At 34.6% G+C, this 22,054-nt stretch overlaps 1 protein-coding gene across 1 annotated transcript; it reads right to left on the minus strand.

The window, feature by feature from the left end:
* Positions 1 to 8,082: 8,082 nt before the first annotated feature.
* Positions 8,083 to 14,896, minus strand: LOC110094810 (U-box domain-containing protein 34). The gene is made up of 9 exons (XM_020820138.2): positions 14,649 to 14,896; positions 14,441 to 14,562; positions 14,240 to 14,355; positions 11,676 to 11,797; positions 11,271 to 11,584; positions 11,078 to 11,179; positions 9,558 to 9,929; positions 8,706 to 9,455; positions 8,083 to 8,629 (listed from the first exon to the last, which is right to left on the minus strand). The coding sequence occupies exons 1-9, from the start codon at positions 14,812 to 14,814 to the stop codon at positions 8,438 to 8,440; spliced, it is 2,256 nt and encodes a 751-aa protein (XP_020675797.1). The 5' UTR covers positions 14,815 to 14,896; the 3' UTR covers positions 8,083 to 8,437.
* Between the last annotated feature and the right edge of the window lie 7,158 nt (positions 14,897 to 22,054).

Consider the following 22,054-nt stretch of genomic DNA (forward strand, 5'->3'; position numbering starts at 1 on the left):
AGATAAACAATGTAGAATTATATTAACTTTTTTAGAATTTGTTACTTCCTACCTAAAGCATACAATGAAGTAACTATCTATGTAAAATGAGTATACATGTCAGTGATTAATTTATACAGTTTCATACAAAAAAGTTTATAATCGTGTAATCGAATGTTCATTTTAGACTATTTCACTTTAATAGTTCCTTCATATGTTATGCAAAGTCTATCCCAAATTTCTTTTCTAATTTTACAAGTTGAAACATGCATAGAGTCCTCATATTTTAGGGCATAGAAAAAATTATTTAAACATTTTACATTTAACTGAGCTAGTTATTTTCCCTCTACTGTCCAATCAGTAAATGATGTTTCAGTCCTTATGCCATCAATAAGTCTAGTTGGTCTAGTGTAACCTTCATGTATTAAAATTCACATACGATAGTCAAGCGATTGAACAAAAGTAGACATACAAGTTTTATAAAAGTCAAAAGGAATGTTATCAAATAGTGGTGGTCTACTGATCGAATATCTTTCAGGAGTGTTACAATTTTCAAAAGTAGTTATGATCATTTTTAAAAAGTTGTGTAAATCTTAATTTTTTACAATAGACTTTGATACCACTTAAAAGTTTGAATATGTATTTAAACTTAATAGATTTGTCTCAAGGCTAACCAAGAGGGAGGAATTGGTAAATTAAAAATTATCTTGGGTTTTCAAAATTTGATTTAAGATTTTTGCACAATAATAAATTTTCTCAAAATAATGTTTCAACCAACGTGCAAAAAATAAAAAAGCAATAAAAAAATAAAGGAATAAAAAATATCAAATTTTATAGTGGTTTGGTCCAACTAGACCTACGTCCACTCCCTGAAGACTCCTTCTTCAAGTATTGCACTATACCAAAGTGACTCTTTTTTTTCTCCCACAGCAAGGCGGAGAAACCCTTACCATAACTGCTCTTCCACCAACCCCATTGTGGCAGAGTACCAAAATCCTTTCTCACCCTACTAGTGATGGCAAAGTACCGACGTCCGTTTTCACCCTCCTAGTGACGGCAGAGTACTAGATCTTCTCCAAAAATCTTCTCTTAAGAGTCTTCAAAAAAGTAGGGCAGGGATTTGAAGAATATCTAAAGATATCCTCACCTTTGGACAACCTTATGAACCCTTCACAACTTTCACTTGCAAGATCTCTCAATCCTCACTCCCAAACACTCTCTCTATCACTTCCAAGAGAAAATTCACATAAGACGTAGGATAGTTAGCTTTTAGGACTCTTATATTTGAAGGAAAAGCAAAATCATTCAAAAAACTGAAAATTTCAAGTTGAACGTACTTGTATTATACAATACGATCGTGTTGAAATTTTTAGTTTTTTGGACAATTTTTTTTATTATTTATATATAAGAGTATTAAAAACTAATCCTACTTCTTCTATGAATTTTCTCTTTGGAGTGATAGAGAGTATTTTGGGAGAGTGTTTGGAAGTGAGGGTTAAGAGATTATGCAAGTGAAAATTATGAAGGGTTCACAAGGTTGCCCAAAAGATAAGGATCCCTTTGTATGTTCTTCAAATCTCTGTTATACTTCTTCGAAGACTCTTAAGAGAAGTTCTTTGGAGGAGATCCGATAATCTACCATCACGAGGATGGTGAGAAAGGATGTCGGTACTCTGTCATCACTAGGAGGGTGAGAAAGGATGCTGGTACTCTACTATCACCACGAGGGTGAGAAAAGACATCGGTACTCTGCCGCATCGGGGTTGGTGAAAGAACGGTTGCTATAATGGCTTCTCCGCCTTGTTGTGGGAGCAAAATGAAAGTCATTTTGGTATAGTGCAATACCTGAAGGAGTCTTCAGGGAGTGGACATAGGCCTAGTTGGACCAAACCACTATAAAATTTGGTGTTCTTTTATTCCTTTATTTTTACTGCATTTTTATTTTCCACATGTTTAATTTTAGTGGATGAAAATTATTTTAAAAAAATTTATCGTTGTGCAAAAAAATCTTAAATCGATTTTTGAAAATCTAAGAAAATTTTTAATTTACCAATTCAGCAGCCCCCTCTTGGTTAGCCTTGGGATAAATCTATTATGTCTAACAACCTATTCGAACTTTTAAGTAGTACCCAAATACTTAATGTGCAACAAATTTGAATTAAAGCCACAAATCATTTTGATTGCACTAATTCTACCACGATTAATAGACTTAGTAACAATAAAACTATTTGTCTACTTAGTAAGTTTAAATCTCTAATGGTTGCATGCATACCACACAAATCTTATATATTTATATCTCTAAAACTTAAATTTTTATATTTACTTGACTACCACATTAATGTCTCAATCACATCAAAACATATATTCAAAAAGATCACTTTCACTTCATAATGGCTGTTATATAAGTAAATATCAAAGTTTAGATCTTACGTACATAAATATATAAGAATTGCGTGGTAAGCATGTAATTTTTTTTTCAAATGAGTATTAAATTATATATACAATCTTAGAATTTTAATAATAAATGCCAAATTTTTTATGGCGAAACTATGTAGAATGAAATATAAAAAAGTATATAATATTGATCTTTTTTAAATAGTTCTTACCAAAGTGTCATGATTAGAGGTACAACCGAGTCAAGATGACTCGTGAACCGGCTCAAGCTCAACTTGTTAATGAGCTCATGATCCGAGCTTATCGAGTTTCGAGCTTAAGAAAATTTTGAGCTCGTTGGATTATCGAGCTCGAGTTAGAGTTCGGGTGATGCTCGACTCGAGTACTAGTCGAGTGCTCAAGTAAATGCGGAAGGTTGGGTTGAACTGTTGAAGCACATCTGCGCGTGGTAGAAAGCGAACCATGCCCTCGTGTGTGAACTACGCCCTTGCGTGTTAATAGAGGAAGTGTAAGTTGACCGATAGACATCGGATTTGGCACATGAGCAACTCGCGAGTTTATTTTCATGGCAAGGGTCAAACTCTAGCTTTTCTTTTGGACTCAACTTTAGTTTGAGCTCGATATTTGGCTCGTAAGTCGAGCTCGAATCAGGCCATCACTTAAGCTCGACTCTATTTGTTTGTACCCCTAGTTAAGATTGATCCTCAATCAAAAATCTTAATTAAAGGCATTGATGACTCGAGTACTAGTCGAGTGCTCGAGTAAATGCGGAATGTTGGGTTGTACCATGGAATAGGGGTGTCAATTTTTGACACGACACGAAACACGACCCGAACCCGACCCGGAAAAATCCGGGTTCGGGTCAACCCAAACCCGAAACGGGTCGGGTTCGGGTTCATGAAATCAACCCGTTTTAAAAATCGGGTCGGGTTCGGGTTGACCCGCCAACCCGAAATTGACCCGAAAGTGACACGAAAACTCTTTTTTGACCCGAAAACCCGAGATTGACCCGTTTTTGACCCGATTTTGACCCGAAAACCCGAGATTGACCAAATTTTTGACCCGAAAATTAGCAATTTTGGGTCAATTCCGGGTCATTCGTGTCGGGTCGGGTTGACCCGGACCCGAATCGGGTCGGGTTCGGGTCCAGAAACCTGACCCGTTTTTAAAAACGGGTCGGGTTCGGGTTAACCCGAACAGTGCCGGGTCAGTTTCGGGTTCGACCCAAACCCGACCCGTTGACCCGAATTGACACCCCTACCATGGAAGCGCATCTATGCTTGGCCGAAGGCGAACCATGCCCTCGTGTGTGAACAACGCCCTCGTGTGTGAATAGAGGAAGTGTAAGTTGACCGGCAGACATCAGATTTGCCTCGTGAGCAACTCGCGAGTTAGTTTTCATGGCAAGGGTCAAACTCTAGCTTTTCTTTTGTGCTCGACTTGCGTTCGAGCTCGGTATTTGACTCATAAGTCGAGCTCGAATTAGGCCATGACTTAAGCTCGACTCGATTTGTTTGTACCCCTATTCAAGATTGATCATCAATCAAGAATCTTAATTAAAGGCATTGATGACTACTATGACTTTCGACAACTCTAAGTAGATCAAAAGCAACTTTGATTTCCTTAAGCTATCCAATGGAGATGGTTTGTAAAATATTATTTTCAAAGCCTTAAAATAAATAATTTTATCTTGCCAGCTTGTTAAAAGTATTAATTTAGATAGAAAGAGAGAGAGAGAGAGAGAGAGAGAGAGAGAGAGAGAGAGATGATTTATCACCTCAATGAATCATAAAGGAGGAGATGAAACACAACATTAAAGAAATCATTGTTAGACCAAAATTTTCATTTATTTGCTCAATTTGATCATCTAATTGATCAAACAAATAGAGAGAATTTATATTATATTCGAGATTTATATAAACCCCAAATGCTCTTTAATAGAAAATGTTTTGTTCCTCATGTAGATAAAAGTTGAAGATTTAGACTTCTTTTGGGACAACTTTCGTACTGCTTTTTAAAATAGTTTTTTTTAGTACAAAAAAACTCTTGAATTAGAAATTTTTATACTAAAGACATAGTTTCATGCTTCCCTTAATAATACATCAAATTTTCACATTAATGTTATGATGAATAATTGTACAAATCATATTCCATTTGAGATCCATGCAAATATGAAATTACATTTAATTGAAGATGAATAGCCCTCCAATTGATGAATGAATAATTCATCAATGCCATCATAAAAATTACATTTGATTTTCTCATGAAGGGTGTAATGAACAAGTAGATAGTTACTCAACCATTCAAGATCAATATTGATGGTGTTGAGTCAATAGCTAAATCTACACTAATGATCATATTGTTAAGAGAATTATCATCCCATTTAAATCCCAATGGTTTTAAGCATTTGAGGACGATGATTGTAATCAAATGATACAAAATTCTTTAGAGCTATCATTTACAACCATAAGGGTGAAAGAACAAATGAATGGAATCAAATTATCCTCTGAATTGTCAAATTTAGGCTTTATTTGGTACAACTTTCTTAATGCTTTTAAAAAGAAACTTTTTAGTATAAAAATTTCTAGATTTTAAATTTTTATACTATAAAGCTATTATAAAAAGTAGTAAGAAAGCGGTTCAAAATGAACTCTTAGGTTTCGTTTGGAATGGCTTTCCTATTGTTTCTTAAAGTAGCTTTTTAGTGCAAAAATTTAAATTTTTATAATAAAAAACTACTTTAAAAAAGAGTAAGAAAGCTGTCCCTAACGAAGGCTTAGTTAGGAAAACATTTGTGATAATAAAAAAAATCATAATATTTCATTTATTCCCACTACCTTCTTCGGTGACAGCTCAACTGGAAAAATTGAGAGTCCACTAAAACAATGAGTTTGGGCCTGGGCCCAGGCCCAAACTAAAAAACTGCCCAAGCAATCCAAGCTCGTCCAGCCCAGTTAATAATCACGAATAGAAACTTTTCAAAGCTCAAACCCACTTTGGGCTCCACCGGAATAGGCACAGAAGATTATCTTTGGCAAATTTTATGAATTTTATATGGTATTTAAATATATTTAGCAAAATTGCAAAGTATAATTATTTCATTTAAAATTGAAAGTTAAATTTAATGATATTATAATTTGAAAATTCAAATATTTTCTTTAAGAGCTAACGACACATACCTTATGTCATTAACTTTAATTTTGATTTTAGATTTAACGACGCATACTTTATGACACGCTCAAAACTCAATTTAATTCGCCCAACAGAAATATGCATAAATGACAGAAGGATTTACAGGTAAGACTGTAAACGAGTCGAGCTGAGCTAAGCAGGCGCTCGTTCATATTTCAACTCACTTATTATCAATTTATTCAAGTTATGTTCGAACTCAATTTGACCTTTTATGCTTGTGTTCAAACTTAATTCGTTTAAAATAATAGATATTTATATTTGATTTGTATTTGGTTCACGTTCGATTCATTTCATGCTTACCAGCCAAATGAGCCCATACAAGTGCAAATGAGCTAAAAAAATAATTTTTTTATCAACAAACTTGTTCATAAATACTTTAGCGTCCAGTCCATCACAAATAGTCACAATGTTGAAATGATCGTCAAATCCTTCATTTAATAATGTTTTGAAGCCCCTTATAAAAAGTATTGTGAATTTATGACATGTTTCATCAATGGAGAAAAGAAAATAACAATATGACTAACTAAAGATGAGATCAATTCTTTTATAAAGTTTTCATAATTTAATTTTATGTGAAATTTATTCCAAAATTATTATCTTTTTGTAAATAATCATCAAATATTTAAACATATAGATTTTATATTTTCATTTTAAGCTCAATTTCTCTTTTTTGTTCTACTTCATTTTGCCATTCTTTCAAAAACATTGTCCTCATAAATAAAAATATTTTTATTCTCTTTGAGAGATGATTTGAACATAATTATTATGTTTTATCATGATTAGAAGGGTAAAACTTGACTTTGTGATGATGTACTTAACTTTAGTGTGGGGTTAATAGATGAAAATGGCGAAGAGGGTTCAAGAAATACTTTTATTGTATGTGGGAGGAGGGTATTTTTAGAAGAATATTTTCATATGAAAGTTTAATTGAAGTTTTAAGAGGTTTGGTGTGGGTTTCATTATGTAGAAGAGGATACTATATATGGTATAGTTATTACATCATTTCTTATAATATTATTGCATCCTGGAACATTCACAACGATAGAGAGGTAAAGAATTTGACATTTTATCTTTGCACGAAGATCCAACACACATACAGATAAAGAGAAAGGAGTGCAAGAGTCATGAGACACCATAAATTTTACGTGAAAATTTCTAAAAATGGAAAAAAAACCATGGGGTCTAGCCTAATTAAAATGAATTTATTTGTGTTTGTTATTGATTATAAATGATGTCCTTTCTCAGGGGAAGGTGTTGTCGCAATATAGAAAATATAGAGCACATTACATAGTTATGGTTGGAAAAATCTAATGATATGAGAGTTATATATTCTCAAGAAAATGTTAGCATGTTTGTTTGGTTGGAAGGATGGTAGTCGGGCTATGGAGGTCAGAGGGACCGTAGTCAGACAACTGAGGTCAGAGGGAGTATAATCAAGTGATGATGGTCGGAGGGACTGTAGGTTGGATCTTCATATGGATCTTCATATAAAACTAAGACGATAAATTTTATCTCTCTACTGCCACGAATATTCCAGGACATGACAAATATATTACTAAGGTCATCAAAGTTTTTATCAATGTTTAAGATGGGTGGCACACACACACACACACACATATAGTGTATGTGTGTGCGCGTTTAGATATAAAGTGGGTCTTACCAATCTATTTTGAAGAGATTCCTCCTTGAAAAAGTCCCTATATCACTTAATAGATCTTTACAATAAGTGGCTTCAAAAGAATCATTGCGCTAAAGAATCAATTTCTATCTAAATATGATTAAATTTTTACAGTGGCCTCATTTCAACATATGCTTTCATGCCCCTTGAACTTAGACTTTCTTGGAGTCCATGTCTTTGATACCAATATGATAGTGGGGTCAACAAAAATCTCGAGAGGAAGGCACTTTAGATGGATATATGCAAATGGAGATAATTATGACTAATTGTAACCACACTCTTTAAATGTTATAAACAAGATATATATTACTATTCATTCAACAATATAATTCCAAATGATTATATATGACCTTTATTTATGGAGATTCCTCAATCCAATATAAGGTGGTAAGCAAAATCCTTAACAATGATTTGGAAGCTCTAAAAAAACTCTCATGGATTGATGATTTACTTAGATAATTTAATAAATTCTTGAACATAGCAAATTTTTTAAGTGAAGATGAAGGTCAAAGTTGCACATAGAACAAGGCAATTTTTATTTTAACATTTGAAGAAATGATGAAATCATCGTTAAGAGATCATTAAGCTTTATCATGAGTGAACAAATTAATGAAAAACATCTAAAAATTCACTCCAAATTATAATCCTTTAACATTAATGTCTACTGATCTTATTCAATTTGAAATGAGGATAAGCCACTTGAATTTCATAGCAACCATTTTACCAACAATCAAACCAAAAACAAAAATATCAAAACTTCCTCAGTTAAAAGTTTTTCAAAACAAGAACCAAACTGTTCACAAAACTTGCTATTCTAACTTAAAATAGAGATGAAATCATTGTCAATGGCAGGACAACACATTCTTGTATTGATTATTCATATCTCAATTACTAAAATTGTCTTCTACTCTCTGTGCACATAGTTGACAAACTCTACAACACTAACAAAGATCTACAATGCAAGATCTATTTCTATACTAATACAGCACTTGGGTTCCCTCCATCTGACAAGTGGATTATTTAGCTACAACAAGGGGAGATTGCCTCCACTATGATTTGAAGGTCCTCAGTTCAAATTATGAAAATAACCTCTGTAACATAGGGAGATAAAGCTATACATCAATCCTTCCCAAAAACCCACATTAACTGGAAGTCTCACGCAATAGGAATGCCTCCGGCAAAATATTCATTTCATCACATTGAAAATGACACACGAGATTTCCATTCTTGTATCGCTACGCGCAAAGAATGGTTGGGGATTACCTCTGGGTGTGGAAGCTCGAGTCTTGTTACAGGTGAGACTTTATGTCTGTCAAGCCATGCTTTGATTGCTCTGAGCTCATATGTATATCCATCAGCAGCAATGTAAGGGTCATCCATTACCTCCTGAATGATCCAAAAATAGAATGAAAATGAATCCTTTACACATTTGCAGTTAGCAAGTTTGAAATGAGGTTGTTACCTGTAGAATTGGACATAGATAATGACCAGGAGCACAGACATTGTATTGTTTCAACTTCAAACATACATTTGCCATGTTCAACAACTCTTCAAGTTCTGGCAATACTTCAGACTCCAGATCTGGCCTGTCTCTGCATCTTAGCCTTGAACATTTTAATGCAATCTTTGCTAGTTTCTCAGCCTCTATAAGAGGCCAATCAGATACAGATTTGTCAAGTATATCGGCGAAGGTACGATCTTCGATTGCATTCTCTACTTGTATTATAAGGCCCCTTACCTGCAAGCCAGTAAGCAATTGAAGAGTAATGAGTCCTAATGCGTATAGATCGGATTTGGGTCGAATGGTGCCGGTCCTTTGGTATTCAGGATCCATGTAATACCATGTACCAGCAAGAATAGTTTCCTTATATTCAGTTATACTATCAGGAACAATATCAGATATGAGTTTTGCCAGTCCCACATCTCCAACCTTGCTCACAAAGTTCTTATCTAATAAGATGTTCCCTGGTTTCAAGTCGCGATGAACGATAGGATCAGGTTTATTTCCATGTAGAAATGCAAGTGCACATGCCACTTCAAATATGATTCGGAAGCGAATAAACCATGGAAGTGGAGGGGAATTCTCCCTGTTAAATAACTGATCCTCTAAGCTTCCATTCTCCATGTATTCATAAACAAGACACCCACTCTCAGGGCAGACACCTAGTAATGCAACCATGTGAGGATGATGTAGTTGACTCAGAACTTCAACCTGCAAAAAGTTTATCATTAAGGATCTCACTCATTCCACTTTGATGATAACATTTTAAAAAGAAAAAACCAAGAAGTAAAAGGTTAGAGATTAGAACAAAACCTCTCTAAGAAATTCTTCCTTCTTATCAGATGCATCTTGCCAAACTACCTTGACAGCTACCGGTATGTGATCAATGTTGCACATATAAACGCATCCATAAGCACCCTCTCCTATCTTCCTAGAATCAGAGAAGTTATCTGTTGCAGCTTCTATTTCATGCCTAGAATATCTTCTAAATCTTTTATTGCTAGAGAAAAGGTCATCAAGTGCATTTGATTTTACGAAGGTAAATTTCCTCGCAAGTTTTTCTGCTTTATGTCCAACCAGTTGCCTTGTTTCTTCAACTTCTTTAATGGCTTCTAAGTGCTTAGCCCCTTCCGCAACATTCACTTTCTTTTGTTTTGTAGAGCATTCATCAGTCAGTAGTTCAAGCTGCAATATATTCTATAATCAGTCAAGCTTGCACAAAAGCAGATTGACTGAAAATTGAGACCAAAAGTTAAAGGCTGAGTGGCAAGATATGGGGGAATTCATTTAGCCCAAGGCAATGCTTCTGCATCCATGGGTGAACTAATAACTTCACCAAATTATTAGTATTTATACTTTATGAAACAAGACCTTGGTGATGGAGTGTTGGAGCCTATATGGTCCTGCATAATATTAAGTAATTTCCATAATTTATTTCTACCAATTTCTTTATTTATTAGTAACTTTTCATCATTATGATGATTACTAAAAAAATGTATTTTATAGGAGATGCAAGACATAAAAGAAAAATGAAATAAAGTGTTCAGATTATTAAGGCTCGACATCCATGAATTAAAATTTAACTCCAAAATAGTCCCATAATTATTATATATGGGTAATTTAGTCCCAAAATATCGCATTCCTCCAATTTAGTCCACATTATATAAAATTGATCCAAAATGGCCCCTAAGGAGGTAAATTGGGATCAATTTTGAACAGCAGAAAAAATAAATTTATACTATGTTTGTATCACAAATTCTACATTATGGATCATTTTAGATTAATTTTGTATAGTTGATGGACTAAAATGAATAATTGTGATACTAAAGAACTAAATTAGCCACACATGAATAGTTGAGGACTATTTTAGAATTTAATCTAATTTGTTTTTTAGTAGATCTAATAGGATTCTTAATTTTAGTTTATTTTATATACATAAATAATTAGTTATAATATTTATATATGTATATATGCATATAGATTTGCATAAAATGTTAAAAATAAACATAATATTTACATTTTGAACCTAGCTCGAGTCGGCTAAATCTGGTCTTGTCTTGACTCGAAATTTGGATCAAGTTCCATTTAAAGCAAACAAATTTCTTGACTGAATCTGGTTAAAACCATATTATATAAACCCAATTTGAACATCAGACTGAGCCAAAAACAACTCAGTACAGGTTGTTGTTTTTGGCTCAATTCAAGTTCAAATGTTCAATCCTAGTTAAAAAACAATCTGTTCTTTAAGCAAAACTCTCATCGCTATACACTAAACAATACTCCATAGGAAGATGCTAAGACTGAACGCCCAAAGGGAAATGCCATACTCCTACCTTCTTCTTTGCACGAAGTAGATCTTTACAGGTCTTCTTATATAACGCAAGAGTCTTCTGCACATCAAGCTTCACCCTAATAGCTTCAGATGGAGCCCCACCCTGCAAAGACAAGCATTCCAGCATATAATAGAGAATACTAAGCATATAGAAATCTGAAAATTTTGTTGGAAGGAATATTATAGAAACTTACATTCACATTATCTGCAGAGGGAAGGTTCAGGAATAGGATGTCTGTTACAGAAGCATCTAATTTCTCAAACTTGTTTACTATTGTATTCCTTCCATCCACTTTGCTTTCCTCTCCGATTCCCACAGAAGACAATGATAGAGTCCTTTCAAAATTTCCACTGATATCAGAATTAGTATCCACATCTGATGGTGCTATCAGCAAATCATGGATTTCTGAACTCTTTGAAGATGACTGTTTTTTAGATATACAGTTCCATTCAGTTGGACAAAATGATTTTCTACTGATTCTTTTAGGTTGTATGCTGATACTGCTTCCTGGATGAATCATTTTGAAATTAAGGAATATGGCAAAGTAAGAAAGTTAACTAAATTCAGTGAAATAAATAAAAAATATATATAAACTTACCATCACTTAATAAATGATTACCAAATTTCAAAGTAACCTTGCAGCGTGAAACAACAAAAATGTTGAACGAGCTAGGAGCTGATTTTAGAGCTCTTGCTGGAACATCTGGACCCTTCAACATCCTAAGCATATGGCATTTGAAAATAAGTTATCAGGAGAAAATGGTGCCAAATTAGTTAGCTTATATTTCAGGACCCGTTAATTTTATCATATGATACAAAAGATGAATGATTGGAATTATAATAAATAGTATTAAAGCTTAATAGAATTAAATTTCAACAATATGGACAACATAAAATCAGTTGATGAGAACAGTTAACTAAAAAACGTGCATAGCTATCAAAGAAAAAAAAAATTAAAAAAAAAAATTATATTTATGTACATATATAACTAGGAGGATAAGCTGGTTTCAGACATAGGCTTTATGCAAGAGTGGAATTAATAATAATGCTTAAAAATACAGATTTAGGTAATCATAGACTATCCTTAACAGCTCTCATTCCTAAATCCAGCAGAATTCCTAAATCCAGCAGAATTGGAAAAGAAACTCATTCATTAGATGCAAACAAACATTCTAAAGTGAGAAATTGTTTCTTCTTAGGATTGATACTTATAATATTACTACAACAACAACATCAAACATTTATCCCACTACGTAGGATTGGCTGCATGAATCATTTTTTCTCCATTATGTCATATCAAGAGTCAAATTCTTATTTAAATCTAATAAAAAATATCATTTCTATTATTTTATAAACAAGTCTTTTTAGGTCTTATTAGTCTGTGTGGAATATTTTTGTGTCGATCAATAATATTGTACTATTCTCTCAAACATCAAGTCAATTTCTCGTGCTTGCTAGGGGGTCCTCCCCCTACTTAGGTTCGGGTGCTTTGCACTCGATTTTTTTTTCATACAAATGCCCCGTCGTTGTGTACCTGAAGATCTCGATGCTGTGTAACCGAGAGCCCTGACACTGTGTTCTTGAGCAATACGATGCTACAAAGTTTGCTAGAAGAAACGACAGAGAGTAGAGCGCCAGAGTGTTGTATTTTCGGCTCCCCAATGGTATGTAGTGTCGTAGCGCTGTGAGTTTGAGCATTTTAGTATCGTAAGACAGATTAGGATCAGAGGTTTGAGCACCGTGGCACTCCAAACTAGCGTTGTAGCGCTTCGAAGCGGACCGAACAATTTCCTTTCTCATTTTTGTCAAGTGTGGCGTCCTTTTGTGTTATGAACTTGACTTTCTCTTTTGTTTTGTAAGAGAGAATGGTGCAAGAATGTAGAGAAGCAAGGAGAAAGTGAGAGAGAAGAGAGACTTGTGGTTATTTCTCCCAATTTTTATAGTAGATTTCTTGGTGTGGTGTGACTCCATGGTTCTATTCTCAATTTCAAGTTTTTCCACGTTAAATCCTAGTGTCCTTTATTTTCCATTGCATTTTTATTTTTCTTGTTTGTTTCGTTGCAATGTTTTACTTCCATCTCCAACAGATCCACCTCTACCTCCCTGAACATAGGTCAAATCTAATATATCTACTCTTCTAGCCAGGTCATCAGAAGGTCGATGTTTGATGTGTCCAAACCATCTAAGATTACTCTCTCTAATTTTATCAACCACTGGAGCAACTACAACCTTGTCATGAATATACTCATTTCATGAGAGTAAAGCCACTCATCCACCTGAGCATCCTCATCTCTCCAACACTTAACTCAATTTTATGCTTCTCTTTTAATGGCCAACATTCTACGTCATAATTGATACTTAGAACATTAAGATATTAATTTTTACTTAAAACAACAAATCTAGAACAAAATAGAAAGCCAAAACATGAGCCTTCTCTGATCATGCCAGCCACATAATGGGCTAAGTCTGCCAATTTCCCGTGAAAAATAAGAAGTAAAATTTGATGGCCCAAAAATAGTTTGGATAAGGATAATAATGATGATAATGAGATTATAGGAAAAAATGAAGAGAACATAATTGTTAATATATACGGAAATCCATTGATTGGTAAACATTTTTCAACTAGAAGCAAGTTAGCACAATCAATCAAAAAGAAGCAAGGCATCATCAGTTAACTTTTTGAATGGATGGATTCTTTAGATACAAAAAAAAACATAATAACAAACAAAAGAAGTGATAAGAATTTAAAGAAGCGTTCAAATATATTTTCAACTTGAACAAAGTTAATACAGGCCTCCAACCCATCATGAAGACTTTATAAGATTCTGACTCTAAAGAATGAGGTAATAAATAAAAAATCAAAAGCCCATAAAAAGTTTCTTTTTATGCTCTTTACAACCAGAAGTCAAAGTTAATCACAACCCACAAAAATGGTATTAGCATCTGCTGGATGAAATCCATTGCTAATAAGCGTAATAAGCACAAGATAGAGTTCTGTGAGTTCTCCATTATATACAGAACCTACAAAATTTCACATTCTAATACAGTATTTCTTCACGTTTTGGAATTATGGAATTCATTCTCAAGAGAAAACATAACTCAATGACTGATAAAGCCATTTTTTCGCAAGAAAAAAAGTTCAGAATTGTATAGAACACATACCTTCTGATCCATCCCATCGAAGAGGATCCCAAGACCAAGTTTTTAATACCGGAATCACGCATATAGTTCAAGATAACATCTTCTGTGCTCGTCCCATACATCAACAAAGTCTCAACCTTCATGCCATCATAAATCAGAACAATCAAGCGGAGCTCAAACAAAAAAAATGGCAAAATACAAAAAGTAATAACCAAAGCTCACATTTTTCGTACGACAAAGCTTCCGAAAGGGCAAAAAAACCTCTTCTGCCTTCGCCTTCACATCCTCCACGAACAAATCCACCACTCCCTTCTCCATTCCCTCAACTGGGATTCTCCGCCCCGCTGACAAAAAGGCAAGAAACAGAATTAGCCCTCCAAATCGAAAAGATGCACGAAGAGAAAGCGATAGAGAAGAAAGGAGAGCTTACAAGGAGATGGAATGAAGGAAACCGTGGGGATAACGTGGAGAAGGAGGACACGGTAGGCGTGGGGGATTAGGTTTCTAGCGGCCCATCGAACGGCGCGGCGGCTCCGCCCGCCATCGCAGACTGCAACGGCTACGGTAGCCTCCGGAAGCTCGCCGGAGAGGATCATAGCATCAATTTGGCGGCAGCAGAGTCCAACAGGAGACGAAGACCGGTGACTTCACCTGTTAAATCAGCGCAAGGCGAGAGTAGACGCTAAGCCGTGTTCATGTATTTATAAAAAATGTTTTCTTTTTCTTGATTTAATTTTTTCTTTTTAAATCAGTAAGATTGGAGTGTACGGGTCACACTGGAGTAACCGAAGAATCCGGGCAAATTTTTGGAAGTATCATGTTTGAAGATGCATTTAGGAGAATGATCAAATTATTAAATAAATTTAACAAAGGATCAAAAATGTTAAACGGGAGAATATTTTCAAAAAAATGTGAAGCAAATTTGGGTTTTAGATAAAAAGGCAAAAGCACTTTACATTTTCTTCATAAAATGAGAACTTAGATTAAATTTTCTTCGTGATACAATTTTTTTTAATTCAATCAATACGCATATTCTCAATATACTTTACTATTAAAAACGATTTCAGACATTAAAATGCTAAATTCTAAGGCCAAGGCCAAGTGTTCGTATGCTTATCAAGCAGATTAATTAATTTAAGCAGTAGCAATCACAAGAGAAGTACTATAGAGAGTTCTAGTAAAAAAAGGGGTTAATAATACTTATATTTAAGTCATTAAAGATATGTATGCAGGAGTTGTTACTTGTGTTCAGACACAAGGTGGTTTGACCAAGTATTTTCCTATTTCAGTTGGATTACATCAAGGATCAGTCTTAAGCCCATATATTTTTGCTTTAGTCATGGATGTTCTCACTAGACATTTGCAAGAGGTTGTACCCGGGTGTATGTTTTTTCGTTGATGATATATTGATATTCTTCTTATTGATAAGACTAGAGAGGGAGTTGAAGGTAAACTTGAATTATGGAAGTCAACCAGAGTCTAAAGGCTTTGGTAGATCTAAAACTGAATATATGGAATGTAATTTTAGTAATAATAGTTCTAGTGGGGGATTGTGAATTTGGGTGATCAAGTCATTAATAAGTGTGCATGTTTTAGATATATTTGGTCTATTGTTCAAAGTGATTGTGAAATATATGGGGATATTATTAGTAGAACTCATGTTGGATGGTTGAATCGGAGGAATGCATCATGTTTGTTGTGTGATAAAAATGTCCCCCTCAAACTTACGGGAAAATTCTATAAGATGGTGGTTAGACATGCAATGATTTATGGTGCAGAATGTTGGTCATTAAAAGAGAAGCATATTATTAAGTGTTGTACAGATGAGGATGCTCAGGTAGATGAGTGGCTTTACTCTTTTAGAGATAGGATACGAAATGAGCATATACGTGAAAATGTTGGAGTAGCTCTAGTGGAAGATAAGATTAGATAGAGTCGCCTTAGATAATTTTATCACTTAAAACGATGGCCTTCCGATGAGCCGATTAATAAAGTAGATGTATTAGATTTGACTTATATTAAGAAAGACAGAGATAGGCCTAAAAAGACTTTGTTAGAAAATATTAGAACTGACCTTTCTTTATTAGATTTAAATGAGAAAATTTAACTTTTAACATGACACAATGGAAATAAAAGATTCATTTAGCTGACCCCACATAGTAGGATAAAAGTTTTATATATGTTGTTGTTGTTATAGTAGTAGTAGCAATCACAACTTTTTGACAAAAAGCGTACATGCATGCCCCTTAGCTATGTCTTTATTACTACAACAGCTTAGTAAATTAATTTGTTTTCATAATTAAAATTCAATCACCCTACGTCATGTTATTATGGTTGGTTTGAGCATATTTCAAATTAGTTCAAAGTTTTATTTCAAGCATATATAGGGTTGTAACCTATTGTTGAAATTCTTGTTTGAACCTATCATTTGAACGCTTTTTCTTTTGGTTACAGTTAAGATGTAGTAGCATGGAATGTCATTGTGGGACGAGATAATTAATTAATATGGCATAACTTAAATTAAAAAAAAAATTAAAACATACCTTATTTGTTAATATTGAAAGCGAGGACATCAAAAGATTGTAGAAGGTTTCAAGCTAAAATGTTTTCGAATGCGAGGGGAGGCAACTATATGATCACTGAAGCAAACGAACCGTCGGAGAAGATGCTTAAAGTGAGGAGAAATTATTATGTGCGGAGTCCGGATGGTCCAATCGGAATAGGCAAGGTCGCCTATACATTACGTGCAATTTGTACACATACTGTGTACAAATTGTACACAGTTTGTGTACTGATTGATGTGATATATTCTCATTGGAGTTTGAACGCAAGCCGTGTCAGGACTCTGCACGTAATAATTTCTTATATTGATATTCTTCTTATTGATAAGACTAGAGAGGGAGTTGAAGGTAAACTTGAATTATGGAAGTCAACCAGAGTCTAAAGGCTTTCGTAGATCTAAAACTGAATATATTGAATGTAATTTTAGTAATAATAGTTCTAGTGGGGGATTGTGAATTTGGGTGATCAAGTCATTAATAAGAGTGCATGCTTTAGATATATTGGGTCTATTGTTCAAAGTGATTGTGAAATATATGGGGATATTATTAGTAGAACTCATGTTGGATGGTTGAATCGGAGGAATGCATCATGTTTGTTGTGTGATAAAAATGTCCCCCTCAAACTTACGGGAAAATTCTATAAGATGGTGGTTAGACATGCAATGTTTTATGGTGCAGAATGTTGGTCATTAAAAGAGAAGCATATTATTAAGTGTTGTAGAGATGAGAATGCTCAGGTAGATGAGTGGCTTTAGTCTTAGAGATATGATACGAAATGAGCATATACGTGAAAATGTTGGAGTAGCTCTAGTAGAAGATAAGATTAGAGAGAGTCGCCTTAGATGGTTTTATCACTTAAAACGATGGTCTTCCGATGACCCGATTAAGAAAGTAGATGTATTAGATTTGACTTATATTAAGAAAGACAGAGGTAGGCCTAAAAAGACTTTTTTAGAAAATATTAGAACTGGCCTTTCTTTATTAGATTTAAATGAGAAAATTTAACTTTTAACATGGCACAATAGAGAGAAAAGATTCATGTAGCTGACCCCACATAGTAGGATAAAAGTTTTATATATGTTGTTGTTGTTATAGTAGTAGTAGCAATCAAAACTTTTTGACAAAAAGAGTACACGCATGCCCCTAAGCTGTCTTTATTACTACAACAGCTTAGTAAATTAATTTGTTTTCATAATTAAAATTCAATCACCCTACGTCATGTTACTATGGTTGGTTTGAGCATATTTTAAATTAGTTCAAAGTTTTATTTCAAACATAGGGTTGTAACCTATTGTTGAACTTCTTGTTTGAACCTATCATTTGAACGCTTCTTCTTTTGGTTACAGTTAAGATGTAGTAGCATGGAATGTCATTGTTGGACTAGATTATTAATTAATATGACATAACTTAAATAAAAAAAAATTAAAACACACCTTATTTGTTAATATTGGAAGCAAGGACATCAAAAGATTGTAGAAGGTTTCAAGCTAAAATATTTTCGAATACGAGGGGGGACAACTATATGATCACTGAAGCAAACGGACCATCAGAGAAATTGCTTAAAGTGAGGAGAAATTATTATGTGCGGAGTCCGGATGGTCCAATTGGAATAGGCAAGGTCGCTTATACATTACGTACAATTTGTACACATACTGTGTACAAATTGTACACAGTTTGTGTACTGATTGACGTGATATATTCTCATTGGAGTTTGAACGCAAGCTGTACCAAGACGCTGCACGTAATAATTTCTCTAAAGTGTGAGGTTCAAGTTGAATATGTTCTAAAATTGTGCAAATATGAGAAATTTTCCCTTTTGTTTCAATATAAGGGCTTATTTGTCTAAAAATTAATTTGGGGGATATTTGGCATAGCAAAATTATAGGGAGCATATTAGCTCAAAGTCATCAATAATGAAGAAGAAAAAAATTTCTGAAAAAAACTCGGTACAACTTTTGTCTAACTCGGTATTTGCTCTGTAAAGCCCGATATAACTCGGTATTGGGTCTTCAAATGATGGTATTCTTCGTTATTGTTTGACATTGCTCGGTATTTACTCGGTACATCTCGGTATTTGGCGGGAATTTGCCTCCGACCGGATGTTCCTCTACGTCCGGTCGGAGGACGTAATAATTGTGTTCCTTCATCAATAGATCAAACTTTCAAACGAAACCTGCTTTCTGAAACGAAAGAAAGAGACAAAGAGTTGCATGTCAAGCACAATATATCTGCAGGTCTGACATAACCTTTCATGCAAATAATAAAGAACAAAAAAAAAAACCTTTAAAAGCATTCGTAATGTATATTTCATACTAAGCCACTGTCAGCATCTTGAATATTTTAAAGCTCAAGACTGTTTGAACGCATGTTCTTCTTCGTAGAAGGAGATCAATACAGATGGAAGACAAATATATCTTTAAAAACTAGGATTCAAAGAGATTTTAGATTGATCCAAGGTTGGTGTTGTGTACTTTTTATCTCTGCAATATTTTAGAACATGTTAGGTGGCCGAACTGCTGTTGCAATTTGCAGCCGATGGATGCTCGCTCAAAATTATCAATAAGATAAGATTTACTAGCTCTTCCATAGGAGAAATATGGATTGTACCGAGCTGTTTCTTCTATTAGGCCGGCTTCAGTTCCATTGGTTAACTTGCTTAAGAAAATATTTTTTGGTTGGTCGGTTAATTTTGAGCTGGAGAGAATAATCAAGTTTGTCGAACTAGATATTTACCAATTGATAGTAAATAAACTATTGGGTCCTAAAACATTCATGGCCATAGAGAGAAAAATCTTAGCGTCCTAGCTTTGAACGAAAATCCATTACACATACAAATAAAGAGAGAAGGGGTGCAAGAGCTATAAGAGACATCATAATTTTTATGTGGAAAATAATGAAAAGGAGAAAAATAATTGGGCCTTACACAATCGAAATGAATCCACTAGTGTTTCTTATTAATTACAAATGATATATGCTCTTTCTCGGGAGGAAATGCTTGCTCAATGAAGCAAATATACATCATATAGAGTACTTTATATGGTTGTGGGTGGACAAACACAATGTCATGAGAGTTGTTCTCAAGAAAGTTTTATTTTGTTCATTTGATTAGTAGGATTGTATTTGAGCGACATAGGTCAAAGGGACCATAGTCAGCAAGTGACAAAGGACAGAAGGACCATTGTTGGATAATAGTGGTTAGAGGGATCGTAGCCGTCTAGTGACGATGGTCAGAGGGATCATAGTTAGCAGGTGATGATGGTCGAAGGAACCGTAGTTGGCGGGTAAGGGAGGTTCGAGGGACCGTAGTTGGCGGGTAAGGGAAATTCGAGGGACCGTAGTCGGCGGGAGATGGAGGTTGAAGGGACAGTAGTCAATAGGGGACAATGGTCAAAGGGATCATAGTTATTGAGCAACAGAGGTCGGAGGTCCCATACTTTGCGTGCTACGGAGGTTTGAGGGACTATAGTCTATGTCGATGGTGGTTGGAGGGACCATAGTCGGCAGGCGACGGAGGTCAAATGGACCGTAGTCAACACGAAGGGACCATAGTCACTGGGCGACAGATGACAATATGATTGTAGTCTGCAAGTAAGGGTGAAGTGACCGTAATAAAAAAGCATGCAACAAAGGTCAAAATAACCACAGTTAGCGGGCTGTAGTGATCAGAGGGACTGTAATTGACAGGTGATAGAGGTCGAAGGGGCCTTAATTGGCTAGTGACATAGGACAAACATATAGTAGTATACATGTAACGATGATTTGAGATAAACTTGGTGGTGGCGGCTAAATAGAGATTCGATGACAATGATTTGGCGGAGGTTCAACAACGATGGCTGGGTGGTGAGGGTTTGCCAACGGTGATATCGAGGTGGAGCTCCACGATTCTTCAAGCCTTATAGCTCTTTTGATCTTTAGCCCAATGTTTGGACTTCCAAAGGTCCAAGTCCCCCCATCATATTGGAAGAGGGGATCTATTTATAAATTTTTTAAGAGTAACATGCACTATAAATATGAAGAATATTCAGGAAAAATATGGAGTGCTCCATTGGATGACTCATATTGGTTCATTCAATCATAAAGAATTCATCAACCAATTAAGTGCCTTAAAGATGTTAAAATAAAGCGATCATAGGCTCATTGAATTCGACTAATCCAGCAGCTTGATTTGACTATAAGCATTACATATTTAAAGATCATTTGGTTATCCAATTAATGCTCTAAAGATACTCATAATTCTTTAAGCACTTAATTTGAGCCCATTTGGGCTTAGATTGGACTAAATTTGGAGTCGTTGGTTAGTCTTACTGAGACATTCAATTCAACTGTAAGTTTGATGATATTGATCTTCAGATGATCCCAAATTTAATTTTAGAAGTTGTGAACTAAGATTGGCCTCGAGATTCATGCTGGATGAAAGCAATTTTTGGTGACGTCTCAATTGCCTCTTATTTTTGTATGTCACAACTCATGTAATTCAAAAATTTGTCAGGGCATTCTTTAAAGTTGTGATGCAAAATTAAAATTTTCAAATAATTATAAAGCGTGATCGCTCCTTTAACGTCAATGTGGACCTCTCTCAAAGTTGTGAACCAAGTCCTTAATTAAAATTTTTGCATTAATTGAAGTAATTATGGCATCAATTAGAGTAAGAAATGTTGAAGAATTTTACTTCAAACTTTTAAAATTATTTAAAATTGATTGTAGAGGCTCTATTGGGCTCTCAAAGTGCAAAAATTGAGTCTGAAACATTGAAAATGATTCTGATGACCACTAAAATGTCCGAGTCATATTATCTAGATCAAAAATCAGGTCCGGACACTAATTAGCTTCCAAAATGGCTGGCCGATTGACGAGCCATCACTTATCGTCGTCGGATATACTGCGCTTGCAGCGTACGTGCAAGGTGCTAAGGGGCTTAAACATAGCACAACCAAGATTCATTTTCTTAAAAATTACTTAATGAATATCCCATTTTTTCACTAAGAAAAATATAAATTAAATGAGCATATTTTAATTTTTTTTTTTCAAACTAAGACTTGAAAAATACAACCTATCTAAAACTAGACAACTTTCAAAATCGGGCTGATAGTTGAAAATGGACCAAAGTCTCCACAAATTTTCATTCTCTCCCGAAATCCTCCTCTCCCTCTCACTTGCATGCTACATCATTAATTTGGGTGAAATGGTTTAGTTGATTGAAAAAATGATATTTTTATTTTAAATTTAGGACCCGGTGCCATGATGCTTGATCCTGTAAGCAACGGTGCTCCCTTAA

Source organism: Dendrobium catenatum, unplaced genomic scaffold, assembly GCF_001605985.2.
Source record: "Dendrobium catenatum unplaced genomic scaffold, ASM160598v2 fragScaff_scaffold_670, whole genome shotgun sequence".
NCBI lineage: Eukaryota > Viridiplantae > Streptophyta > Magnoliopsida > Asparagales > Orchidaceae > Dendrobium > Dendrobium catenatum.

Bases quoted from the DNA above. Each gene is read 5' to 3' on its own strand.
- LOC110094810 (XM_020820138.2), bottom strand. From the start codon at position 14,814: ATGATCCTCTCCGGCGAGCTTCCGGAGGCTACCGTAGCCGTTGCAGTC. The intron at 11,180-11,270 runs GTAAGTTTCTAT...TTGTCTTTGCAG, and splicing joins CCTCTGCAGATAATGTGAAT to GGTGGGGCTCCATCTGAAGC. The intron at 9,930-11,077 runs GTAGGAGTATGG...AATATATTGCAG, and splicing joins TACTTCGTGCAAAGAAGAAG to CTTGAACTACTGACTGATGA.